Below are 24866 nucleotides of genomic sequence, written 5' to 3' on the forward strand. Positions count from 1 at the left end.
TAAAACTAATAGTTTGGCTTTATTGGTGCATTTTTAATGTAGCATTGTTTTCTTCACTTAAACACATCAGCTTTAAGCAAAGGTGACCTCCAGCTCAAAAAAAAATGCCAGAACTGTAGGATTAGAAGCAGCAACCATTGGTCTTATCCCACAGAAATATTTATTCGGTTTGGTCAGTAAATTATAGGAATTCTCAATGCTGAGAGCTTGTACTTAGTACAACAACATCATAATATTGACAACAACCACTTTGCCTTTTGTCAACATACAGTGTGAAATGTGGATTAACTCACAATAAATTACAGTGTGATCAATGAAAAGAGCTCAATGACATCAGTAACTTAGGAACTGGTTACAGTTAGCTTCACTTACACTATTTTTAAAAATGGTTTTCAATAGTAAAATCATTGCAGCCAAAGGTAAAAAAAAATCTACATACCATAATAGCAAGGAAATGCATTTTTGGAGCAACAGTGAGCTACCAGTAAACACTTCATACAGTGATCTTCAAGGCACAAAGCAAAAAAACTGGGTATGGGTTTTTTTGCAGGTTGATGAGTCAGGGAAGGTGAAGTTTTTTTGAATATAAAATAAATACATTTTAAAAAGACGCATACAAAAGTCAGTAAGTCAGTCAAATAGCAAGGCTTTCACAGAATGCCACACTGACAGAACATTTGTGAATCCATTTCAGTCATGAAATCACATTCACAGCTTGAATGACATGATCACTGAGGCAAGGGAACCATCACTTCAACATAATTAATGGGGAAGAAGCCAGACTCTCCATTTAACATCCCCTCATACCAATTCTCATCAATCTGATTGGTCAAAGTTATGACGTCCCCTTCCTTAAACCCAAGCTCGCCTTCATTTTCTGGCTCAAAGTCATAGAGAGCTTGGCAGCAAGGCTGATCCATGTGCATTGAAGAACCTGCCCCCAGTGACAGAAGGAAAGAAAACCCATATTAATAGAGCTTCACAGCATACCACCAGCCACTAAACAGAAAACAATGGGTCAAAAAATGTAGCCCAACTGTCATGAATTCCCCCCGAACAGCTTTTCCATTGCTTTCACCCATCAATACCTAGTACATGTAAAAATGAATACTAGTGATAATTAGTTTAAAGCATAATTCTGTTTCTCCCATAAATTCAGATGCTACTCTATTTTCATTCTGAGTTGACTTCCCTTTCAAAAGGACATTTATCCCAAACTGATAGTTTAAGTAATCACAGCTGTCAAACTAAGTGTGGTCTCTTTGCAGTGGTGGCTGGGGGAACTGGAAAGGTAGGAGTTGAGGAAGCAGAATAGTCAACAGGAGAAGTGACAAGTAATCATTTAAACAAATTGTGAACACCTACCAGAGGGCAGGGGCTCGGAGCCAGTCCTACAAACACACACTTACAGCCTGGAGGCACCACCTGGATTTTCACACTACTTGTGCGTTTGCAGGAGCAAGGCTCCAGCTGCTCCTGCATGAAGGCTTCTACCTTCACCTCACTTGAGCAGTGACAGTCATTTCTGGGTTACTGCTCCCCAAGTCTGTGTGTTCAAATCCTTTGTTGTGCACATCCTTCACCTGAACTAAAGCAAAGGTTATGCTAGGAACAACAGTGCCTGTCAAACTATTTTACAGATGAAAACAGTTTTCCAATACAGTATCTGGTTGTTCTTGTGACTTAGCTGTTTGCCTGGCTGTAAAGATCTTCATTCCAAATTACTCTTTTAAAATATTAATGGTAACATAATCATAAGTACATATATTTACAGGAAAACAAATATAAAATCAAAGTATAAAACAGAATCAGCATTAGCAAAAGAAGTTAACCTTGTACATACAGTCACCTTTTATTCATATTTATGAATAATAACTTATTCTAATAAAATGTAATCTAATGTTCAAATTGTAAAGCTTAGCTCTGTGGCCGAGGACTAGCCAGACGTTCAGTTGAAGTTCAGCCATAACGGATTTTTAAAAACATATACAGCCTATCCAAGTAAAAGTCTAGTAATTTGAAATATATTTCAAATGAAGAATAGGAGAAAAGATTTCATGCTGCTGCCATGTAAACAGTAATAAAAGCACACTATAGCATGACAAGTCTAGAACACTCTAGTACTTACATTAAAGCAGTTAAGCCCCTTACATATTAAGTTATTCAGGTTGTCTTCTTTGGAACTTTGCATCAATTCTCAAATATTCTAGTCTTGACTCTCTCTGAACTATCACACATGCTAATTATGCACCTTGAGGAATAATTTTTGTCTGGGTAAATCTGCACACAGTTGGTAATGCAATACAGATAAAATAGCGAAGATGTTAAAAATGCATGCAGAAATGCCTGTTAATCTGCTAATCATGGTAATGTGTAGAAAACTATTGAAAAGTAACTGTTCGGGCATTTTCTAGTAAAAGGAAATTAGGAGCTGTCTCTTATGGAAAGCAGTTGACAACTACCCAGGTGATCAGTATACAAGAACAGGTGAAAGCATCTTTTAAATTGACAATGTTAAAATCAGGAAGTAGAAATTTCTTTACTATTTTGTGGCTATGTTTTATCCTTTATAACAGCAGAAGCAAGCTTTTATTTATAACAATGGAAGAGAGCTGTCAACACAGAGATGCCCCTCAGCAAACCTCCCCAGAACATTGCTGTAACAATGCCAGACTAGCCCTCTGCCGCGGAAGGCATGGGCTAGTGACAAAGTTCTACAAGAACAAACTAAATTACAGCTGGTCTAATACAATGATACAGGTGAAAGCTTCATTCTGGACATATTTTTGCTGAAACAGTCCAAGCAGAAAAAAAGATGACGACCCAGAGTTTCCCAGCTAAAATGAACTGATTGTGTTCAAAAATAGCTGAGCTATTTTCAGTCTTTGCCAAAGTAGAACTGGTACCAGGCTCACTAGAACTGTCAACAGCAGAAGGCCATGCTCTGAATAATTGACAAAGTTCCTTGCTTTCACCAGCTGCTCTGATGGGGCTACTTTATTACTGCAAGCCAGTTAATTTCTGACAGCAAGGTACCTGATATGAGATGGATCACATTTGGTTCATTTTAAGCTCCAAAGAACTGAAAAGAAACATCTGGCAGCCTGGAAAGATTTTTAAATAATGGTCACAGCCAGTACAACCAGTTTCACTCCAGGCTGTAGGATCAGTCAAAGTCTTCATTAGAGTCAGGCGGCTGCTGCTACTGTAGAATCTAATGAGACGAAGTTTCCCTGACAAAGGTAATGGGGGCAGCACTGCCTGACAGTCTGCAACACGCATTGTTTAACATTGCGGAATTGGTGACAGGATCCCAGCCTTTTCCTGTCTATTAAATACTTGCGCATCCTTTCCTGTTGCAGAGATTTAAGCTAAAGAAATTGCACTCTTCTTTTCTGCAAACAGGGTTTATGTTAATTTGCAACACCATGCACACCTCCTTAATTTCTCCAGTTGTGGAGTTAAACTGTCACACTTCACTGTCACATTCAAAGATGACTTGTTATTAGTCTCCAGACCACTCAAACCTGGACAGCACAAAAATAGGTTAAGCAAGAAGCTGTCTTTGATTTCTGGAGTGTTACAGGATGAAACCAGAATGCCATTCTACGTTGGTTTGGTTTTTTGTTTGTTTTCCCCAAGGGGAGTTACTGCTTGTACCTGCATCTACTCCATCTTCCATATCCCGCTGTAGACATATGGTAGCAAAATTACACTTTAATAATCACAAACTGGAAGTTTGCTAAGCTAATTAATCCAAGTCTCCCTCATAGCTGAAGTGAGTAAACACTCAGATGCTTATGCTAAATTCCAGCACATGGCAGCCAGATCCATTTAATTCATAGCATAGTCAAACCTGACAAACAAAAAGAATGAAAGGCATGATATTTAAAGAGAGTTTTTAAAATGAGCCAGATGACGCTCATAGCTGCAGCTCATTGAGGAAAACAGTGAATTAGAACAAAAATACAGATTTGTTATCTGTGCTTAATCAAAGCAGCTAAATAATTCACAACATTAAAATGAGCTTTCTGTGAATCTAGCCCTGCAAATGTGTGCAAGTCATTAGTAGTAAATAATCCCCACGTGTTAGGGACTGTACAAAGGGAAATACTATTTCTGTTCCAAGAGGCTGATACTTAACTTGAAAAGCTATGGTGAAACACAGGAAAAGCCATTTCAACACTCAGAACTGGATTGTGCTGAACGCATCGCAGCTTGCTTTGAACCGTCCTGTTGATTTCCATGGGTTTGCCGAATGCTACGATACTACTTACCTTGAGTGACAGTATCAGAGAAATTAAAGGTCTACATTTTGACAGGGTCAATGTGTAAACAGGGGCAATTAAGCATGAAAAGTGCTTGTTTGTGTAGGATGAAGAGGTCAGTTTTCTAAACAAAAAAAGAGGCTGATCATGATGCTGTTCCCCCTATCACATGGAGACCTTAAAACATCTAGCTGTTTTGCTTAGAGCTGCCTGGTTCACATTTCTAAATCACAGACCATAAATCTAATGTTTCATGATTCTGATTTTAAACAGGAACAGAAAGGTTTCTCCATTTACAAGCAGGGCATATTGACCCCACTGCAGCTCCACAGAAATCCATATGAATAACTTTTGAGTACAAACAGGAAGAGATAAGAGAATGAACAACGATTTCACCAATGAGTGTACCTGCTGGGGAGATAAGCACAGCATCCACAGCTTCTTCGGGAGGAGAAAAACATGATATATGCCCTTTCTGATATTATTAGCAACACTAAGCATAGCAACAATTATTACATACATTTCTCCTTTTCATCTCTTTCATGGTGGTTTTATTTGTTTTCCATTCTGACAGCACTGAGTGAAACAGTAAGTAAAAACCCATCACTTAGTGATACGCAAGCAGCTGATGCAATAGTCCATGAATGGAATCAGTGAATGGAAGTGGCTCACTCCCCTTCCTTATCTTAGTGATCAGTGGTCATTTATTTTTCCAGTTCATTCACTTTAACCAGAAGCAACCTTGAGAAGTCATCTAGTCTGTCTTTCTCCCAAAGGCAGGATTGATTACCCTTAAAGGATGTGTTGGATCAAGTTGGATCATGGCAGTGATAAACCACTGTAATATGATTTGAAACTCTGGTCTGACACACTAGTTTATATACAAATGTTGAATCTGAACCTCCTTTCTCCACTGCACGCGCAAAGCAGAAAAAAGAAAGCCTATGTAACTTGACAAGTAATTAACAGGGGCCTAGAATTTTTAATAAAGGTTATTACGGTTTTGCTACTTTCATCCAGATGTGCTGTGAAAATACCTAGGAAGTTACTGACTGCTGTAAACATCCCCAGTGCTTTCAAATAAATGTGTGCTTGTATCACATAGTCTTAGGAACCAGTGGTCTGAATCGAGAGGAGTGTGTGAAGAGGGGGTTGTCTCCCTCAGTCCTACATTTGACAGCAACACAAAAACTGCTCTTAGCATTTGGGCAGCATGGGGAGCTTCACTAACACACCCCCAAGTAGCTTGAAGCACAAAAGAAACAAATTGAAGAATAAGATCTTGCGGGGTGGATTTATGCCGCCAAACTACTGCAAATCCCCTTCAGTATGGATTGTATAACAGCTTCATCTTGTAGCAGAGTGCAAGAAAATTAAAGACATTAGAAGGAGCATGAAGTTACAGCTCCAAGCTTTATTCTTTCACCTTTAGTTCTCTCATTTCTCTCCCAACAACCTTTAAAAAGGAACAAGACTGGAGGGAAGAAGAAATTGGAAAGTGAGGAAAAAAAAATGAAAATAAAAGAGCTCCAGGAAAAGATCCCAGATACCATGCCAAGTAGAGAAGGGAACCTTTGGCTCACTGCTTCCCCTCTATTTTCCTTACAAATAATGTTTATGGAAAAATTTGGTTTTTTCATTCTCTCTTCTTTGCATATTGTTGTCTTTTGTGTTTTGTTTTTTTAATTGATCTTCTCTCATCATGCACTGTAGCCATTAAGGAGATAGGGCAAAATAATTTTATTTATGAGATGATGAAAAGCTATTTCAATGAGTAGTGTAGCCTCACTAATTATTACCATTCACACAACTTTCAATGGCTTTCAACAGTTGATTTTTTTTTTGTGGAATCAGGGCCTAATTACAGGAAGGGATCCTACTCCTACAAAAGTAGGTACCTAAGTACTTCAGTTCATAAATGCACACACTTTGGTGCATACTTTAGGGGACAGTGAAGTAAAATATGTTAATAAAATCAGTAAGGGTGGAAGTCATCTCTCTGAATTTTACAGGGCTAATAGTTAAGATCCTGTACTGATCATTTATGGTCTCTGACTGGAGAGAAATTAGCATCTGGAGATATTCCAGACAGTGATCAAACACACCCACCTTAGGCATCCATCTTTGCAAGAAATTAACTGTTTTCTGCAAGTGCCTCTCCCTCTCTCTCCTCCCACCCTCAGTGCCAATACAGAGAACCTAGAAGACCAAGCAGAATGCCACACCTGAATTTCAGATGGGTGAGAGATCATTGAGAGAAACTGTGTTTCACAATTCCCCTTCCAAATCTGGGAAACAAACTCAAGTCAGATGCATGGATACTGATGCCTCATGGATTCACTGTTCTCAGGGTACAAGGAATACCTCAAGCAAAAATCTGGCAAAACATCTACAGACATGTTAATCCTGTGGCCATAGACTTACCTGATGATTTTATGGAAGAACTATAGGCAATCCCATTGTGCTGCTGATTATCACCAATTTCCAGAGTTGTAGTTACTACAGGCTTTGGCTTAAATTCACGTTTAGGCCTACTAGATGCTACATTTATTCTGGAACACAGAGAAGAGTGGCAAGAGATTTACCTTGAAGGAAGAAATGCTTACAGAGCTTACAGTCAGGTTCAATGCTTTAGTGTTTGAAAGATGGGGGGGAAAAAAACCCTCTTCTGATGGTTTTGTTTTTATGCTTGGGGGGGGGGGGGGGGGGGGGGCGGGGCACACAGGTTTATTCACTAAAAGCTGCTCAATTCTCATGCAATAGTTGAATTTCAGCAAGTCCCTATTTTATTTAATGCTTTGGTCCCACTGACAGAGGCACAAAGCTTAACAGCCCGAGTTTGAGAAGTGCTGAGCATCCACAGCTGCTACTGAGTTCAGCAGAAGTTTCAGGAAGGAGCTCTCTGGAAAGTTCAACTGCAAATGACACATGCAGAAACACAGCCAGGACAGAGGCCCAGGGACTGCATCTCACACACTGCCTTTTTATTACAGAAAAGGGGAAACCACCATTTGGTCAGCTCAACTGTCTCAATACCTCTTCCTGTATGTGCACGTGGCCCAGCTGAGACCTCCTTGTCTCACTGTCCCCTCCAGCTGGGACAGTGCAGGGTGTCTACAGACACAGCTACCCCTGTGCCAGTGCTCACAGCCACCACATCCACCCTGATCTCAGGAAAGCCCCAAACACTTATCTCGACTCTGCGACTGTAATGCTAGCATTACAGGTGACACTCAAGTCATTTAGGTCTCCTGTTGTCTGTTTTCCTCTGAGTGACATATAAAAAATTAATGACAGCAGCATTATTTTCTTGTATTAGGATGACACAAAGTGTCTGGGTCTTTCATAAGTGCATTACACCACAGTTGTGTTCTTAGCCAGCTGGCTATTCTCTTACTCTGCTGCACAATTTTGTTATACCCCTTAATCTCAATGAAAATAGGCCAACTTCTCAGCAAAGCCTCCAAAACACAACTCAAAGCATGCAAGTTTAAATAAACCTACAAACAAATGGAGGCTGTCCTGATTAACCTCCACAGATGTGAGTGAGAGTTTCTGCACACACTCAAAGCTTTCTGGGCAGATCCTGCATTACATTAAAGGCTCACAGTGCAGCAAGAAGTTGCCAGGTGGCAAAGGTTTAAAGCAATGAAGTCCAGTAAAGCACAGAGCCCAGCAAATGTGCATCTGTGAGATGGTGCTACAAGATCTGTTGCTCCAGTGACTTTTCACATTCATGAACCTCAGCTGCAAAAGAGGTTCAAAGTTTACTGATAGGTTCAGTCTTACCGGTTTTGCAGCTTGCTCTGCAGATCCTCCAAGATTTCTGTGGATTGTTTATGGTAATCTAGTGCTGCTTCTACAAATACAGCCAACTGGCTAACTTGTTCTACCTGAAATATAGAGAAGGAAAACAGTTGTAAGGAGCCTGCAGTACATTCAGCTGAAGGACAAACAGAGCATTCAAAGCAGACCTGGTATCTCAAAAGACCACGATACTTTGTGGAGGTTATTGAAAAAGAGCATATGTGATTCTATCAAAGAAATTGCCAGTTGGAAACTGCACAAAACTGAGGTGTAACTTCTAGTTCACTAACTCAAGGCTGGGTCCTTGAGTCATTTCCTTTCGCAGTGTGCAAATCCCTTCTGCTTTCAACTTCCAAGCCAGCTGTCTGTCAACACCCAAGCCCAAAACATTTAAAAGGACATGACCCTTTAGCAGGTGAAAGTGGGGCTTTTCTGATCAGTAATGTTGGAAGAAATTACACTGTGACAGCTCTTATGACTCAGACCCGTTAGTGTTTATTAGAAATGTTTACAAACTACAGTTCTGGAATGATCTGGACTTACCTCACTAGATGGCAGCATTTATAAACCAATAAAATGAAACATGATTTATCTACTTGGATTTAAAAAGTATCAGCCAATCATTCAAAAATATGATTGCTGAGGAAAGGGAGAATGTGAAGGAGAAAGAAAAATCAAAATATATTTTGTTCAAGAGGTACAAATAATCTCATTCCCCTAACACAAACTGAAGATCAAGCTGTACTGGGGATGGAGCACTAACATTTATTTGTCCTCTTCCTTTAAGATGACATTAAGACAGACCCCAAGAAGTGTGACATGTTTCCACTTCATCATGATGTCTTCGGACATTGGATCACAACAAGATATCTGAGTAAACTTTCTGCAATGTTTTATGGACCCATGGCAATTTTGTGCTATACTTTGTAAGCTTCTACATGGTTAAAAAGATTATTAGAAATTCTGCTGGGAGTCCAAGAGAGCCAAATATTGTCACACAGCATAACAGAAATTAAATGCATAGAACCAAATCAACAGCTGATACAATTCCATCACAAAGACAGTAATGTAAACCAGCTGAGGACAACGCACAAAGTGCCTGGGGTTTGAATGGGGCGGCCAGAGAAAATGGATAGACAAGGACTGTCCAAACAAGATGACTAAGAGCCAGGAGGGATATGGAATTGTGGATTACGAGAAGAGACAGAGAGACTGACAAAGAGCCAAAGAAACTTGAGGGACTAAAAGCCACTTAGCAAGAGGAGCCTGGGACTGGCTAAGTGGGAAAGGCAGAAAAATGGATCTGATAAGAAGTGCATGCAATGGTGTCTGTGTGGGAGGTCTGGAACTAGGGTTGCAAAAACCTGAGAAAGAGATGTGGATCAGGACAGAGTCTGGGAAAGGCACCTGGCAAAATGGCTGGGAACCAGAGCTCAGAGACCAGATTGTAGGGCAAGGAGACCAAGAAAGGGAGACATTTGGGGAATGGGAAAGGATGGGAAGGAAGCGATTGCAGTTAAGATCTCTGCAAACCCAAAGACAGTCTGGGGTTAGACAACAAGGCTGTAATGAGAAGTCTGAGGAGGACAGACAGACTGGGTCAGCATGGAAAACTGAAGGGAAGGAGCACAGTTTCCTTTAAACAGAAACAACAGAAAGTGGGTATGGAATAAACCTCAAAAGGGACATTCAGTTCACTCCCTCTCAAAGGCAGAATTAGTTATACTAGAAAGTATAACTCATCAGTTGTCTAGTGGCTCAGCTAAACCATTTTAATCCACGCACTGTTTTATCTTCAGTTTGGTGCTTTGACTAATGATAAACACTATCTGAAACATTTCTCAGCTGCTTATGCAAGGCAGAATTATAAAACACATACACTGCAACCAGGCAACTGGTAGAGCCTACAGCGGAACAGTGTGCTGAAATTGTTTACAGAGGATGTTACAATTTTTGTTGCCCTCGTATAACTTGCACTGGTAAAACAGCAAGAGGCTTACTGACTTATACACAGCTGTAACACATGTGTCCCAGTCACAACCAGTTTAGGAGCTACAGGCTGGTTTATAACTGGCCATTATATAATGGGTGTGCATAGAGGGAGAAGTTGCTTGCAGTTAAATATTCCCACTTTACAGCTCCTCCTTGTTGCAGTTTGCTCACAGAAGACAGCACACTTCCTACTTTCTAAGTGTGTTTTCTGGGATGTTGCATCTTACAAAAGAAAAGCAAGGTTTGGAATAGGCCCAAATAAGTCCAGTTCTCTTTTCCTACAATTCCATGATTACAAAGGAGAAAGCACATCCTGCTATTCCTCTGTGTGTGAACAGAAGAGAGGATTATCTTGAATGACCACAGCTGCTCCTTATTTAGACATAATTTCATGATGGACTTGGACTCTGAACCAAAGTCCAGGTATCTGAGCCCAAGCCACAAACAAACTCCATGGAGTAATTTTCCGAGCCAAATAGTAGTAATAATGATTTTCAGAGATAAAATCATTCAGAGACTTCAAATCAGCAGCAAAGTTTTGACTATAAGTGAGCTCCAATTGAGAAAGCACATGGTATATACCCTCGCTCATAGTTTCAGCAGCAGGTCTAGGACTGTTACTCTCCCACCAATGAATCTGCATTGTACCCTTAGATAGTTCATTGCTCATAGATTATAAAACTACTTAAGACCTCTGTGACAATCTTGTCTGAGCCACTGTATCTCCAGAAGAAATTCCTGAATTCTTGAGTTCTCCTATTTACCGCTGTGCATTACGTTCCTCTCTACCGAGAGATTAAAAGAGGAAAGAGGCACACTTTCTGCTTTCAGACCTTACCTCCCAGGAAGGATGGGACAGGCTTTATCCAATCCCACACATATTGCCCTCCTAGATGTACTGCAGCAAACAAAAATGCAGGACAGACTTACATCATTTTCTAAGAAATTGAACATGCTTCTTTCAGCCAGTTCCTTTGACTCTTCAAATTTTTCTACTGCTTGTTTAACTTCTTCATCTGGTATCTTTCCAAAACGCTTCTTTTTATAATCATAATCCAAACGGCGTCCTTCTAATTTCTTCAGATGATGCTAAATAAGACAGAACATGTATGAGAAGGTCCAAACAGGACATGCCTAAACAAACACATTGTGATTTAAGGAAATTTCAGTTATGGATGCAAATATATTCAGAATTGAAGAAATACAAGGCTCAGAGATTATCCAGTCCATCCCTTTGATCTAAGGCAGCATTAGGTAAGTCTAGGACTACATACATTAATGAAATTTTAAATAAACAGCCATTTATTAACATTTGGGGAATTGGCTGTCTTGATTTGCTAACTTAGGCATCCAACTCATGGACTTCACTAGATGTGCAACACCTCCGATTGTCTAAATGAGAAGCAGGATCCAATCTAAATATATGTGTGTCCCCATATTCTACATTCAATTCAATTTTACCTCTTGAATTATTTGCAATACAACAGCTAGAAGTTAAAGGGTTATTTTCGCCTCATTCCATAAGCAGTGCTCCAACAAATCTTGTATTCTTGCTTGCTTTGTTAGGTGTCAACTTGAGACTTCTATCTGATATAACTACACAAGCTTGTCTGTCGCCAAAAATCATGGGACTGACAGACTTACAGAATGGACTCACAGTGACAGTACAAAATGCTCATTAAAACCAACGTTAAACAATTTATTTTCATCAGTTCAGAAGAACTACAACTGAAAACAGTTATGTGTCACAGGAGACAGCTACAGACATCAAGACATTATTAGTATCTTCTTGCTATGCATTCCACATCCATTTATGTGTAAACAAATAACTTTCATTTCTGCATTTCATCAGGGTTTTAACTTGCTTATTACCCAAGTCTATTGGAATCAACAGACTCAGACAGAGACTGCCTGGCTTTCTTTGAATTGCACAGTGTAAGCAAAAGCACTGAAAAACTTAACTCTAAAGGTTAAAAATGTGTTCCTCAGCTTCCTTTATTTTTCATATAGTGGCATATGGCACTTCAACATTTCATGGCACTTTTCAGATCACTCTGTGATTGCCCTGAAAAGCCTTTTTCAACAGTTATATTCATCCTCCATTATAAACAGCTTTAAGCTAACAGAGACGGCAAGATAGGATAATCAGTCACGGTAAATCACAGCCCACTCACATGTTCATAAGAATTAATAAAAATGTCAGTTAAAATAAAATAGCAGAAAACTAAAGAATATAATTTTCTTCACTATTCTTCTTGTACTATATGTACAAGCAATATAAAATTGAGTAAGTTAGAAATAGTCAGGCATTGATTTTAAGCAGATTTCATCACCGTTTTGCTAGAGAGACAAATGCAGTGAAATTTATTTATTTACCGTATTGCTTTCAAGAAAAAATATCTCAGGGAACTAGAGTCTGATTGACTCTGATTATTGATAAGTGAAGCTTTACCCTGGAAAACTTACCCCAATCTCTTTTAAATCTTTGTCCTGCAATAACTGTAGAGGATCAATAAAATTTTGTTTGACATTAATATCAAGCGAGTCCTTCACCTCTGCCATTTGCTTCATGCTCTCACCAGCATCCAGTAGTGCAAGGCCTATGGTAAAGAATAGGCTACTTATATCTCAATATATGCAAAACCAGAAGATTTGTCTCACAAAACAACTATTTCAAATAGGTATCTTTATATCTGCTGCAGGCCTCGGAAGAGTAAAAAAAATAATGCAAACTGTGCAATTGTTTGTCCCCTACAGAAAACTAGAACTTGTAAATTTTTGCTCCAAAGGATGCTTTTTTTTTTTTTCTGAAGGGCATCAGGGAAAAAATAATACTATTTTCCCTACTGTATTTGCATAGGTTACAAACCTCCTCCACTTAGAGAACTGCAAATGAAGCTGATTAATTTGTACAACTTCAGTGGTATTATTAAATACACAAAAGGCAAGTAACTTCCTCACATACAGCATGCTTTCTTTCCAAACCTTCTTTTGGTCAAAATTGTTGCTGATTCTTTCAGAACCACCTATTTAATATAGCTGTATACTTTATTAAGCATGTAAGTATCAGCAGGCAGAATAGTGTTTGAAATGCTCTTTCCCCTTTCCTAGTTTTATTTAGTATCCCCGTTGCTTTTGCAAAAAAACAAATACATCCAACTCACAGATGAGCTGTGCCACTTCACTCTTCACAAGGAGAATAAGTGAGCCTTTGGCTATCGGCAGGACCTTTCCCTATGCAGCACCTACTTGGACTCCAGGTCCCTAGGTCTACACAGCTGTTACTATTTGAAGACAACCACTGTGTGTAAAACTGCAGATACTACCAACAGTACATAACAAAGCCAGCCAGTTCTGTACTGGCTTCTGCACACAGTCCTAGCTCATACCACTCTCTCCTAGCCCTATTCCCCTCTCTTTCCCCAAACCAGGATTCTCCTTTTCTCATGTACTTCTCCCTCATTCTCTCAATCCCAGCCATATCAAAAAGCACCCACTGAGTAGCCCTGTGACAATGCTTCAAATGCATTCCAGTCAAGCCCACACACTATGCATGCTCAGCAAGCAAGGCCTCTATCAAGATTATGGCTGTGAAGTACCAGCATATCTTGAGAGGAAATAGGCCAGATTTTATTTACCAAAGAATTAGCATGGCCAAGCCAGAGTTCATTTTCAGGAAAATGAGAAAATGCGTATTTAAGATGCACTGCGCCAAAGCACAGAAATACCAGATCATTATAAAAAGAGAAAAGAAAAAAAAAAAAAAAAATCAGCCAAAGCTACTGTTCTTTTTTTTCTATGAGAAATTTTTCCCTTAGTTTACTTCTCAAATATAGGGTAACCATTTTTATTTAAAGGTTAAAAAAAATACAGTGCATCTAAGAATCACCCTAAATTATTTAGGTTTGGCAACTTAGAAACTAAAATGGTTATGGTAATATGAATCATCAGGCAGCATCAGTAATAGTGTTATCAAATCCCCCTGCAACAGAGATGGACAAATATGCAGAGGCCTCGTGTTTTGTTAATTTTATCAATCATCCCCTGACCACTGTACTTAACTTTCCCTCTTACCTGCAGTAGCTATTTACATAGGTTATGTCACTGAGTAATATTCTGCAAAGAACTTAATGCTGAAATATTCACAGAGGAGATACACAAACTCACCAAACATAGAATCATCGCCAAGCTCTCTGCCATACCGTATCATGCAGTCTCCTAGGAGTCCCTCTGTCTGGGGATAGCCTGTGGTTTTAACTTGTCCTCTGATCTTTGACATAGTGTTCAGCATTCCCAGCTTGGCTCTGTATGCTAAGAAGGACATAAAAAAAAAGTCATAAAAACACTTTTTAAACTAATATATTTAAAGCAATAAATTATTTAACAAGCAACATAATGAAGCAAGTCACTAAGCTCGTCTATAGATCCATAAATTTTTTTTTGTCAGTACTTCACAGTCAGAAGTTAAAATAAGATTTCATTCAACAATATGGGTACATGAAACTGGTTTTTATTGCCAACTGAATGAGCATCATTTCTCCAGGCAGATATATAGTGGGAATGCTTGTCATCTTCTGTGGATATTCACCGATACTCACATTCCTTCAAATATTCCTGTTTGTGAACTCCTTGATTAGAAATATTGCAGAAAGCAAACGCAGAATAGATACAAGCACAGCCAAACCCAATTTCATGCACTCTCTCTCTCCCTCTCTTGCTTGCGAGAACTTTACAGAACTTCCCCCCACCCCCTTTATTTTTTTTCCATAATCATGACAGTAGAAATTTATTCTGCAGGATGGCCTGGTACATATAAATTAATTTATTGTTATCTTACATGTATCATGATAATGAATCAAGGTCGTAACAGATAAACTTTGTGACTGACTGCAAATGTGAATGTGTCTCCTTTCTTGTTTCTTAGAACACCATTTGAAAAACCTCTATCAACTGATGATCCAAAATCCACTGAGACCTAGCAGTGTCCAGAAAATGCAAAACCTCATTCAAATACCATGTAAGCATGTAACAGCACTCTTCCCCATGGTTACATAACCATCAGTACCTCTGATGACAACAGCTTATGAGTTAAATTCAATGGCTTTTATATCTCTGCTAAAAAAATTTGGTGTTCTCTTCACTTTAGGGATCCATATCCCACTCCAGGAAAACCAGCAAAAATATGAATACATGTGTTGTAGCACAGGCCCAAGCTGTCCAAGACACTTCACGCATGCACAACCTACGCATGCCCAGTAAACCAGATGCACTGTACGCTGCAAGTTGAATGCATCCCAGATCATACCACATAGAAACTTTACAGTTGTTCATTGCACACACAGGTAAAGTTCTCTAGGATGCCCAGAAGCCTCACAATGATGACCTAATTAGCTTTTATTTACCTAGGATGAATTTCCAAGTAAGAAGACAACATTCAGCAAAACTCAACACCTACTGTTCCTACCCTACCTGGATTTGGCTGAAGATACTCTGTGGATTTGGACAGAAGTTCCGTTACAGCTTTATTAGTAACATCAATTTTCTGCAAAAGAAAAGTAACACAGCAAAAAGCAAATCGATTACTACATTAAGTAGATTACTTAGATAAACTAGAAAGTTTAGAATTTTATTACACATAATATACTATTCTAGCTGATTATGAAATTTTATTTAAAGTAAAGCAAATATTGTAGCTTAAAATAAATAGCCATGACATAGTTATGACAGGATTTTACCAAAAACATATTAATTGGCAGGTAGTACTGCAAAGGAGAGAAGGTTTATATAAAAATGTGGGCTTGCCTTTCCAGCCCATCAGTCTTGACTATTGCTTAGACATTCTAGACTACAACTTTCCTGCCAGCCCAACAGTTGTTACTAAGACTGCTTTTCTCCACAGGTGAAAAAGACTGAACACATCTTGGGGTCAGAGCCATTTAAAACAGTAGTTTGTACTGTCTTCCCATTTAATACTTTCTAAAATGCTATAAAAATCACATTTCTGGTTTGTTTCCCCTTCCCTCCCTTAGGGCCTGCACATTATTTTTCTCCTTATAATGCAGAGAAAGGAAATAATTATTCTGTAGCCAAAGAAACTGAAACCTAGAAACCTGTTTAGATCATAAATTCAAACATGCATGCTGGAAAGAGAACAACTCATGCAAGACTTCTTTCCTCAATCTGCCAACAATAAAAGCTGTGACCTAGGTCTACTATGAACATTTAAAAATACACAGAAAGACAAGGCAATAAAAAAAGCACACAAAAGCTGAAAAAGCAGAAATTGGCAGTAACATTGTTTAATTTGCAACAAAACCAATAAGTGGATAGCAAACATCTCCATTTCCACAACAATTCATGTAAATTTCCGAACGTGGATTTAAACTAAGAAATATAATTCTGTATCAAAATTCGACCGTAGTAGGTAGATTTTTATCGTGAATAATATCAGATGGGAAGGTTTCGTGATATTTACAAAGACTCACTAAACACTGAAGACTTCTCTCTCACACAGACAGAGGAGAAAGGCCCCTCCTGATGCTCTGCACCATTTTTGGAGGAGTTTCTCTTCAGTGTCGAGAGGTGTCAGTGGAATCTGCCTCCTCTTCTCAGACAGTCTTTGTAGAGGTCTCTTCTTCCTTGGCTGAGCTGACAAGGCTCGAGGATAAATCTGCACTTACATGTTTCTGTTTGGAAGCACAGGTGGAGTTTCCCCCCCAGGTAAATCTACAATACCATTCTAATACTTGAAACATGAAATATTTTTGATTCTGCAACAGCTTAATATTGAAAAATACAACGTTAGTTTCCTTACCCTTTCCATCTCTTGAAATTCTTCATCTAACTTTGTTCCTTCTGCGCCACTTATTTTTTCACTGAACAACTGTAAAAAGATCAATTTAACAAAAAAAACTGCATGATTATTTAATTACAGAATAAATATCTCTGAGAGTCACAGGAATTCACTCCAGATTAGAAAATACGCAGCAAGCATTTGATGCAACTGTGCAAGAGAAGAGTAACCTTATTCTTGGAAGTGAAGCACTCGTTTCAAGAGAGACAAAGATACCTGATACAAATTCACAACAGGCAAACAAAAAATGCTTTCTCATGCTTAAACAGTTTGTACCCTAAAGGCACGACCTACACTGCAGACTTCAAGCACAGGGACCAGAATATGACTGCACGTAAATCCAGAGTAACCCTCTCAAGCACATCTCTCCATCCCTGTACTTCTAAGTGCCTCTGGCCTTGTATGCCATTAGGTTCAGGAATACAACTCCCATTCCTGCTGCTGGGAGTTATGTGCAGTTCTGTGGAAGGAACAGACTTGTGAAAAATGCTGCGCTGTGACCCACCCGTGTGACTGAGCATCTTTATGATGCTGAAAACAAAAATGCCATGCATCCTTCAAAAACTCAAAGCACCAGTTTTAAATAGAAGATTTCAGTATATGTTCTTAAGACGGCTGAAATGTTATCCAACTTCTGTGTAAAAATTCCAGGCTGTCAGACCTGAGTTTGGTCCTCACTGGGTAAACCATGGCTAGGAATAAGCACTCAAGCAGAATTCAGCTATCTGCTTCTTGCAGTGCATGGTACCTGCATCACGAAAAGAAAGCCAGATCCTCACCCAGTGTGAAACAGCCTTTGAAAGCATCACTCCACTATGACAGAAGTGTTTTAACATATATTCAACAAATTTTAAATATAAATTCCTGCAGAAATACTACACATTTCTCTGTTTTAATTGACTTGTACCACTGAATTTGTAACAGCGTAATGCAAAATCCAAGCCTAGCTCACTGACGTTCCCCAAACCTGCCCCCAGTAAAGCATTTTGTTCATCCTCAGCACATTCTAAAAGGGAATTCATCTCACTGAATCAAAAGGGCCTTGGAGACTTGCATAATCAGAAAATGGGTCACGGCTCTTTGTAGTGCAATGGTTCCCTCTTCTCGGTCACAGCCTGCACTGCACAGGTGTGGAGGGAGCACGCTGCCTTGCCAAAAAGCAGCGACGAGCTGACAAAGCAGAGTTGGGAGCTCAGTAGTGGCTGACCTTGCATCAACATCACAGCTACCACCAAGCCAAAAGCACAGACCTGCTTGAGGGGAAAATGTGAGTTCAAAGAGAGCCATACTGCTAATTATCTCTATTGGCTTTACAGTAGGACTCGCAGTCTTTATGTTTAATATGCCAAGCAGCCCATGTCAAGGTTATTTCTCTTCCAGAGCACTGACAGAACAAGCACAAAAGCAGATAAAACAGATGGTGAAGCCCAAGAACCAGTGAGTTCCTGTGGGTCATCAACTTGCTGCTGTAAGACATCACAGCTGAGAAGCAACCTGAGGCCACGCATGGAGGGGGACACTGCCCAGGTCTCTGCAGGTACATCTGAGGAGTCCTTCAGCGCTGATGGAGAAAGATGCCCGAAAAGGCTGCAGGAAAAGCAGCTTATCAGAAACTGTGCAGCTTCTTTACACTGGCAGTTTTTGTCTCCTTTCTGTGCAATGTTAATTCCTAGAATAATCAATGCCGTTTTCCACAGTCTCACACATGTTTTCCAGCAGGCAATGAACAGATCTGTGGTTTCCGGAAACCTCTCATGGTGATCCCTTTTCAAAGGCTGAGTGCAGTGGGGGAAATTATCCTTCTCAGGCTGAAGTTGCAAAATCCACATTCAGTAGCAACCCATAGCTGTCTCATTACAAATAATCCATTTATATGTTGGCAAAGAATAAATGCAATGAAGTAACACGATTGCTCAACTGTGAAAGCATAATTAGTAATAAATCACTGCCCCAAATGGCTAAAAGAATGAAATATCCCACACTTAAGAGAGAATAGATCTGAAAGTTATAACAAGAAGCACAAGTAGATGCATATAAAGTTCATATGCTAACAGTAATGCCAGAGAGAAAAAACCAACTCCACTGGCTCATTAGAAGGCTAACAAAGATAGTCTGAAAAAATGCAATTTCTCATCAGATACACTGGAAGTTGATATGTTTTCAGTAGATGTCTTAGGGCATACTCTATTTATCCATTGGCATCCCTTAGTTCTCCCTGGCTTACTGATGGCCATACATGGCCACATACACCTCCCTCGAATAATAGTCTGAAACTTAAGTTTACTGTGCTGTTGCTGGTTTTGCCAGTATTGCAGCTGCTGATCCAGGCGTTTGCACTTGGCTGGTGAGGCTGCACTCCCAGTGCCGACTGACACGCGCCTCAGCACCAGGCTGCAGCCTGCTCGCCCTCTTTGCACATCTGCTCACATGCTGCCACCCATGTTTAGTTTTGGTTTCCCTTCTGAAATGTTGCAAAACTCTTCACTGTGTTTTGAATGGATAAAATTTGATGCTACTCACAGAGGGAGAAACTATTTGCAGCAGCACTGATTCATTCCTTTCAAGGGGATCACTGGAGTTGCTGAAGCAGCAGGGAGTAAGGAAAGCATCTAAGTTAAATCCAGAAGGTCACAGAACAACTGAGACTTCCCTGCACCAGCTTTCAGAGAGACATTCTACATCTGCAATTTGCAGAGAATAACGGAGTAGTTTAATTAACAACTTGAATGATTGGATAGAGTACACTCCCTGAGAGTCTGGAAGACATCAGCTTGGGGAGCAGTTGATACACCAGATGGTGGGGCTGCTCCTCATAAGGGCCTTGACAGGCTGGAAAAAATGGGCTGACAGAAACTTCACGAAGCTCAAATACAAATGCAAAGTCCTGCACCTGCAATGGAATATCCCCATGCAACAGTACAGGCTGGAGGCCAACTGGCTACGAAACAGCACTGCAGAGTAACACCTGTGGTACTGGTGGAAAGCAAGTTGAACATAAGTTCAACCTGCTCTAACAGGACCTGCTTCAAGTGGGAAGCTACAGCAGATGCTGTCTGAAGGGCCCTTCTAACCTACCTGACTCCAATTCTAATTCCATATCTACAGTAACATGTGAATGCAACTCCACAGAGCCAGCCACAGGATCTGCAGACACCGTTTCATACAGACACTGAAAACAACCTAACACACACCTACATCTAGGAACAAAAGCACTGACCATAAGAAAAAGGTTGTTCACACGCTTTCCCAGTTCTATGCAAACATTAATAATACTGCAATTTCTAGCTCAAGGGGACACTTCCTCTATGATATTTACTCTGAGCTCTAATTTCCTTTGAAAAAGGAAACTACCTTGGTGTTCAGAGAGATACTGTAAAGAATGATTCCTTAAAGTCTATAAGCTGTACTGTCTGTGCTCTTGACAGTAAAAATTGGTATAAAGTTCTAATGGTTATCATTACCTTTTACACCACTACAGCTTATTTCATACTGGTATAACTGAGATCAGCTTTACTATTCTCATATTTAGGAACACCAAATCTTTTGTTCTGATCATACTGAATTTAGGAGTTGTAAAACTAGCATCACCACTCTCCCAATTAAAAGTCACAGGATACCCAATTAATTATTGAAAATGGATGCACAAAGGGGACAGCTGCTGAGTTTTAGTTCTCCAACTATTTGCTGAGTATCATTTACATGCATTATATCAAGCTGTAATATGCTTTGAACTTAAATAGAAGCATGCCCAACTGTGGGGCTGTGTAATTATGTGGCAATATCTATCAGTTTTTACAAGTCAGCTAATCAAAGGCAAAACTGCTACCATCACACAAGGCATGTACTCTGTGGGAGCCTGGAATTGCTTGTACAGGAAGAACCTTTCATCTCCAAATTCAGAAGCTGGGAGCAACGGATTCAGCACCTTTTCACTAGACAGGGCCAGAGCTAGAATTTGGGGCTCTGAAAAAACCCAGTTCCTGCCATGGGGACCACCACTACCTTACTATTCCACTGTCAGGTCAGAAGGTAAAGCCATTCATTAGTCAGATTTCTGGTGGAGCTAATTAGGTTTCCTCTGGATCAAAATTTACGCCCAGAGAATAGCTGTGAAATGAGAAAGATTTCTTCCTCTCAGGTGTCTGTGCAACTCCCTCCATTACACTTGACATATTAGAGTTAGCGGGGAGAAAAAAAAAAAACCCTAAATAAAAACATGAAAACACTTTCCAGTCAGCCATTGCATTATCACCTCTCATTTGTAGTTATATACAGTAGCAAACTACCTTTTATTGTAAAACTTGCATGCTTTATATAACAGAAGACCTTCTTGCCTGAATAAATACTGCAGTTTGTACACAAATGTTCATTGCTTGTAACTTCTTCCTAGATCCTACTGTTCTTTTTAATATTGAAAAATTAAATATGTTGTATTACAGACAATCTAAAAGTCTCTGGTGGGTTTATGTGGAATCTTCTAGGAAGACAAATCTGGAAAAAAAAACTATAGGTTTTGAAAGAAACCCCTCCAGATATTGTGATTTCTATGTAAGTTCTGTATATCCAGCTACTGTTCAAAATGCAAATTCCTATTTTGTTATACAGTCTTAAAAGATTGAGTATTTATCTGATAAGGAATTTATATTCCAAGAAATTCTCTGAGAAAACAATTTTTCTATAAGCCTAATATTGAGATTTTGTTCTCATGCTAGTTCTTTGTTACTCTAATTTCTTTGAGATATCATTTTCTTTTGATTTGTTCTGTTGTAATGGAGCACGAACACAGCACACGAACTGCCTACAGTTTAAACTAAAATCTATGGCTCCCCAAAACTCTAAACTACAAAAGCCTCAAGCTTTCATGTAATTATTCAGTACTTTTAAGTATGTTAAGATTTACCCTTCTTATTGCACAGGAATAGTACATTTCTCCATTCTCATATGGATTATAAAAACAAGCTTCAGAAAAACGCTGTCTTTTACTAATGTTTTCTACATCATATCCACCAGATTACAGTACTCTTTCAGATTTCACTAAAGGTTACTGAACATGAGAAACTGCCAAAAATATCCCATATCAACAGAGAGCCGATACAAGTCTCAAAACAATTACCCTATTTTTTATATATCCACTGGGTATTTTATAATACATGTCAATAGGATTCTGGCCAGCCAATACTTGCACACATGCTCTGACCTTCTGTTTCACTTGTTTTGCCTTTCTTTTGCAGCAGTCATTAACTGGGATTGAACCATCACAGAGTTTTTTTGTTGTTATTTGGCTACTGTTGAAAAAACGTGGAGCTGCAGAAGTCCTTAACTGACCAGAAAAACTCCCCTGTACATAACCGGCCAAGAAATCATCAAATACTATTTAATGAATAAATGAAAAGCATTCTATTAAAGACTTAAGAGCTTTTAATGACTCTTCACCAAGTAACAGCATTTATATTGTTCTGAAGGAGTATCTGCTGAAATTATCTGTTGAAACTTTAATGGGATGGAAAATTTCCACATTTGTCATAAATATGCACACTGTCAAACCCATGAGGCAAAACCTAGATTTCAGGGAAAATCTTTTAACAAAAAAGCCAAAGCTATGAAAATACTTTAAATTTATTTCCCTCTCTCTAAAAAGGAAGTAAGCAATCAACTGGGAAAACTAGCAGATTCATCCCAAAGTTAACACACAGAAAGCCAGGAAATAATCTAACTATACGGCTACATTTCCCACAGAAACATATAACTGGGCCAAACTGCACAAATACGTTAAGATATGTCTTTAAATATAGTACTTAGTACAAAACACTACATTCCAGTACAGTAATGCATAATAGTTATGCTTCTCTTAATAAATCTTTAAAACTTCCAGTTATTGCCCTGCAGCCACATAATTGTTTCATTTGGCATTAAGTTGTTATGCATTGAGGATTTAATGCAATGTGACAATACTAATAGCTTCCTGAAGAATCTTATTAAAGCCTATCATAAACAATGGGAAGAATAAGATGGCTAGAAAGATATCTTCTGGCTAAAGTAGAATTTCCTTGCAGTGTTCAACCTCCTGAGGGCAGAGAGAGATTTTCTTTTTTGTCCTTTTCCAGAATGCTCCATCAGATTAGAGAACCAAGATGCCAGCCTGTCTTTCAGATCAAAAGTAGTTTAACTTCAAATACCTGTAGTTCCCTGTTGCGTGCTTCAAAGTTTTAACTACAATGCTATGTATATTACCTGTTTTTCCTCTTTTCCAATTGCTGTTTTTCATCTAGATTGCCAATTCCCACACTCAAAAAGGTTACTACTAGTTCGTGTAGCGCAGACTACCAAGAACTTGAACCTACAAGGCAGCTTACTTAATGTCTGGCATCTTAGCACATCTTTAATAACATAAAGGAGTACACAGTGGCAGCGCCATCTGCACAGTTTGCCACTGTGACAGAAAAATATTCTTAAAAAAAAAGAATAAAATATTCTGCTTTATTGACTAGGTGAGCATGCAAAATGAATGGGCAGCTTATAGACACCCCTGTGACTGACCTCTCGTGATCTGCTGAAGGTCTGAATGCTCAGAAGAAAGATGTGCCCCACCCTGAGAAACTAAACTAAGATGCACCTTTTCAAACACAGCTCTAAACAAAAGGCTGAAGAAACACAGCACTTGGCCCCTAGAACAGCTGCAGAGAATACTGAAACCAACCAGGTATGAGAATGGCAGTCTCTTCAGGTCTCTCCTCTCACGTCAACAATATCCCAAGACAAGGCCCAGAGCCATGCAGAGACAAAGTTGTCAGAGCCACTAAAAGTCAAAAATCATCTGCAAATGAAAATGGGTAATACATACCTAAAAAGAGACTTTTCTCAGGCTCCTTAAAAAAAATACAACCATGAGGGAAAGAGTCAAATTATAAAAGTGTACCAGTACTCGAAGTTGTTCTTTTAATTATATTGACACAGCTCATACTATCCTAACGCTTTGGAGAAAATCCAAACCTCTTATTTTAGAGGTTAAGCACTAAACAATGGCAAGAACTCTTTGGTTGACTCAGTACGTTGTATTTTCAAAGAAAACAAAAATATTCTTGCTCTGATATACTTGAAAGAAAAAAGATCTATTCTGCCCCCCCCAATAAATAAGGGGTCTACTACAAAGTGCATATTTCAGTCTTGCAAATACTCTGGCTTACCTCCAGCAAATCATTTAAGTTCATACTTCAATAGGTGCTTAAGTGTTTTGTTGGATCAAGACTGGAATGCTCAGCACCTCGCAGTATCAAGCTCAAAGGGTCATCACCTTTACATGGAGTATTTTACAACTTTTTCTTCTATTAAACTGTCAGCTAATAGTAGCACGGATTTCTCCAAAGCACTTGGGGAAACAGCAAAAAATATTTCTGACAGCAACAGAGAGAACTGGGGGTTTTTGAAAAAATTAATCAAGCAGCTGAATTGGGTCCTACTGCTATTTAGTCAAAATTAAGGAGCGCAAAAAGCTGCGCCCTAAACATCAGATACTCATTGCTCTCACGGCTACATGAGTGGTACAAAACATCTCTGAATTCAACACTTGTACATAGGTATTTAAGAAAGTGAAGCTTTCTCTTTTGCTAACAGTTTATGCATAATTATAAAATGTAATATAATACTTTGGAATTTATGGGAGACATTAACACCGATTAAAAATTATATTACAGATAGAAAAATTAAAACAGCATTCTGGCAGTGCCTATGGCAGAGTACATTTTTATATAAAGGTAGGGAGACAAAGAAGTGTTGCATACAGTTGGGTGATTATTCCATCACAAACAGCTGAACCAGAACTCCAGAGCACCACATCCATGGCCATAGGAATTCACATCCTAGTGTTTCACCGCAGATCTCTATTCCCAGATATTTAAAATAGAAATATAAAGTATGAACTGTAGGATGTGCCTGTACTTCAAAGGCAG

The 24866-nt window shown here is 39.1% G+C and overlaps 1 protein-coding gene across 1 annotated transcript in view; it reads right to left on the minus strand.

Annotated features, from left to right (window-relative positions):
- Positions 1-24866, minus strand: part of SH3GL3 (SH3 domain containing GRB2 like 3, endophilin A3) — a 54430-nt gene continuing 29564 nt past the window's right edge. Inside the window, exons 2-9 of the mRNA XM_074880531.1 lie at positions 16882-16950; positions 15537-15609; positions 14235-14378; positions 12534-12667; positions 10998-11156; positions 8058-8161; positions 6693-6820; positions 1-934 (exon numbers count right to left, since the gene is read on the minus strand). Of these exons, the coding sequence (XP_074736632.1) occupies positions 729-934; positions 6693-6820; positions 8058-8161; positions 10998-11156; positions 12534-12667; positions 14235-14378; positions 15537-15609; positions 16882-16950 (1017 nt within the window). The 3' untranslated portion in view covers positions 1-728. The remainder of the gene's footprint in view (positions 935-6692; positions 6821-8057; positions 8162-10997; positions 11157-12533; positions 12668-14234; positions 14379-15536; positions 15610-16881; positions 16951-24866) is intronic.

The sequence above is a fragment of the Strix uralensis genome, chromosome 11 (assembly GCF_047716275.1).
Source record: "Strix uralensis isolate ZFMK-TIS-50842 chromosome 11, bStrUra1, whole genome shotgun sequence".
In the NCBI taxonomy this organism is placed as follows: Eukaryota; Metazoa; Chordata; class Aves; order Strigiformes; family Strigidae; genus Strix; species Strix uralensis.